This window comes from Benincasa hispida, chromosome 2 (assembly GCF_009727055.1).
Source record: "Benincasa hispida cultivar B227 chromosome 2, ASM972705v1, whole genome shotgun sequence".
Classification (NCBI taxonomy): Eukaryota; Viridiplantae; Streptophyta; class Magnoliopsida; order Cucurbitales; family Cucurbitaceae; genus Benincasa; species Benincasa hispida.
Genome location: NC_052350.1, coordinates 27,437,405 through 27,440,698, shown reverse-complemented (window position 1 = coordinate 27,440,698; position 3,294 = coordinate 27,437,405). Strand labels below are relative to the sequence as shown.

The following is a 3,294-nucleotide window of genomic DNA, read 5'->3' as shown; positions in this document are numbered from 1 at the left end:
ACCCTGTCGTGAAGTCTTCCACAATCTGAGTAGTAATCAATGTTGCTGTGTCACAAGGTTGGTCCCTCAGACAACTTGAATTTAACAATGCATTCTTAAATGGTAAACTCGCAGAAGATGTATATATATGCCAACCATCGAGGTATATCAATGCTCAATATCCGAACCATGTATGCAAACTTGATAAGGCCATTTATGGCCTAAAACAAGCTCCACAAGAATGGAACACTACCCTCAGCTCTGTCCTAACAAAGTGGAAATTTCATCAGTCTCGATCGGAAACTTCACTGTTTATCTACCGAACAATGGGATCAATAATCTTTCTACTTGTTTATGTTGACGACATCATCATCACAAGTAACAATCCTAAACTAATAGAGCAACTCATTGGAACTCTTGCTGTTCAATTTGCACTTAAGGATTTGGGACAACTTTGGTACTTCCTGGGCATACAAGTTCATTACTTAGAGTCTGGTCTTCTGATAAATCAATCCAAGTATGTGGATGATCTGTTGCAAAAATTTCAAATGACTGATGTGAAACCAATGTCATCACCAAGTGTACAAGGCAGAAAACTATCCAAGAACGATGGACAGCCCATCTCTAATGCATACATATATCGTAGCACCATAGGCGCTCTTCAATACCTAACACACACACAAACGGACATCACCTATGCAGTCAACCAGCTGAGTCAATTCCTTCAAACACCAACTAATGTACACTGGTAGGCAGCTAAACGAGTACTTCAGTATGTCAGCAGCACGAAACACTATGGCCTTTACTTACAACCAAGCCCAAACTTAACCGTCTTTGCCTACTCAGATGCTGATTAGGCCTCCAATCTCAATGATAGGAAGTCGGTTGCTGCCTACTGCACATTTGTAAGGAATAACATTGTCTCATGGTCATCAAAGAAGCAAATGGTCGTTGCACGATCGAATACAGAATCTGAATACAGGGCACTAGCTCATGCTACATCCGAAGTCCTCTGGCTTCAACAACTACTCAGTGAGATGGGATTAAAAACAAATGCTCGACCGACCATATAGTGTGAAAATCTGGGGGTAGGAGCCTTAGGCGCAAACCCGGTGTTTCACTCTCGAACTAAACATGTAGAAGTTGACATCCACTTTGTACGTGACCATGTCTTAAAAGGAGAAATCACCATCCGCTACGTTCCTTCGACATACTAACTAACTGATTGTCTCACCAAACCACTCAACAATTCTTACTTCTACACACTTAGATCCAAACTGGGAGTACTTGAAGTACCCTCCAATTTGAGGGGGGATGTTAGGGAAGAAAATAAAGATAGAAAAGGAAAAGGGAAGGTGGAAAAATAATTGGAAATGAGTTATCAAAATCTATTGAGAATTTGTTAGAATTATTCCTCTCCACCAACTAAAGTAAGCCATGTGTAATTATTCTTTTATTCTTTTGTATTGTTATGTAACCACATTGAAGGACAATGTGTATATAAGTGAATAGGTTGTATATTGGTTACTTATTTTTATGAATGTGGCAATGATGGATGAAATGTGTTGATCGATAGCGTTGTGCATTCAAGTTTCCCCAGCGGAATCCAAGTGTAAATTCCTCCGAGTTTCCCGGTAAGTCCAGGGTCGAACACAGGGACTTGTAAAAATAGTTATGTGGTAATATTTATGTAAACTTTGCATTAACCAAGTAAATAGTAAGTGTTGGGTTGTTGTTTCATTAATGAAAATAATAACAAATGCGGCAGAGTTTGAAAAGAGTTGGTAAACAGGAAATACGATGAATATGTGGTGAACGGGTTGAGAAGGGTTCGACTAACACTCCCTAGGATGCGTTCATGCCTTGCGATCATGCAACATGAATACAATAGTAAACCACCTCTCGGCGTGAATGCCACGGCTTCTAAGGCTAGAACGCATGCGATAATTATGCGATAAGTCTACAAGGTTTATGCATAAACCTCTATCTCTATTTATGCGTTGACAACATAACAATCACACAAATATGCGACCACATAATATCACTCTCATTCCTAGGATGCATGCGATACAAGTTGACAAACAAGGCTTATATCTAAGTTCCTATCTCTTGTTTATGCAAGCATAATCTTGCTCTTTCGAGTTAAGATTCTAACCTAGCTCTCTCGAGACATTAGGTTCTTTCTTTAGATTATCTCTCGAGTAACTCTTAAGGGGGTAATTTTACACAACATAAACAAGACAATCGCAGACAATGAACTTCCTAGATCATGTTAGCTTAGTTCCTCTCAATCCATTGAACTAGTTTAGCTACTCATGCATATTAAGAGAGTGAGCAGATGTAGAAATAGAACTCCCATTGAATAAATATAAAATGAAGTACAGAAGTACAATGCAAGTAAAGTAAAGAGCCTGAAGCAATTTCTTGCCACCAGGCGTTACACTGTTTCTACTCGTGCTCTAAAGATATTCTCGCTTTTTCGAGAGTCGGCCCGCTCTCTGCTCTTACGCCCCAAGGTTCTCTTTCGAGCTACCTTGGATGATCTCCGGCGTCACCACTATTCTCTAGCTTCGCCATAAATGGTAAAGAAAACTATGCACAGATGTGAGAACTTGCAAAAGTTGAAGTAATGGACTGCTTCCCCTTTATGTGAAGAATGCACGTGGTATTTATAGGGCATCAAAAGTGAAAGGCGACTTCTCTCTCCTGGTTGTACAGATGGGACAGCTTTAATTCCTGATTGACGCACTGGATATTTGTCACCGATAAAGCTAGATGTACTTGTGACAGTTATCGGCTATTAACCTAATTAGGATCCGACTGCCATCAGCTTTCTGTCCCATCGATCTTAATTGTCCTTTCGTCCGGATGCGCCCACCATGTTGCTGTGATTCTTCTTGGGTGAATATTTGCGAGCTTGATCAATGCAAAGTCTTGCGGTGAAGTTGCGCTCGACCGGTGTAATCCTATGATCGCATCTTTTGCATTGCGTTAACACATTATTCTGCACAAAAACATAAAGATCAACTGCTCTAATGCATTGGACGCATGCGACCGTAAAAGTATATAATTTATGCTTAATGGACACTATTTAACATATTCTACCAACGCAATCCAACATTGTTTAAGAACTTAGCATTATGATAACGTGCATTTCTGCCCGTTATCATATATGCCAAAAGACATTGAATACAAAGAGAAGAAGACGAAAGGGCATTCCTTTTAAACAAATTTTTTTATTCTTCAACTGTGTGTAACCTGAAGGTCTATAAATCAGTCATAGATATGAACCCGAAGGAACATGAATCAGTCATA

General features: G+C 39.6%; 1 protein-coding gene across 1 annotated transcript; it reads left to right on the top strand.

Moving 5' to 3' along the window:
• The first annotated feature begins 305 nt into the window (after positions 1-305).
• LOC120072027 (uncharacterized mitochondrial protein AtMg00810-like) lies at positions 306-1,052 on the top strand. Its single transcript, XM_039024447.1, has 2 exons — positions 306-727; positions 857-1,052. Exons 1-2 carry the CDS (start codon positions 306-308, stop codon positions 1,050-1,052), a joined length of 618 nt encoding a protein of 205 aa, XP_038880375.1.
• The last annotated feature ends 2,242 nt before the right edge of the window (positions 1,053-3,294 follow it).

What these genes read in the sequence shown, in the direction of transcription:
- LOC120072027 (XM_039024447.1), top strand. Translation starts at nt 306, where the DNA reads ATGGGATCAATAATCTTTCTACTTGTTTATGTTGACGACATCATCATC. An exon ending in ACACCAACTAATGTACACTG is followed by an intron (nt 728 to 856) that starts GTAGGCAGCTAA and finishes TCTCAATGATAG; the next exon opens with GAAGTCGGTTGCTGCCTACT.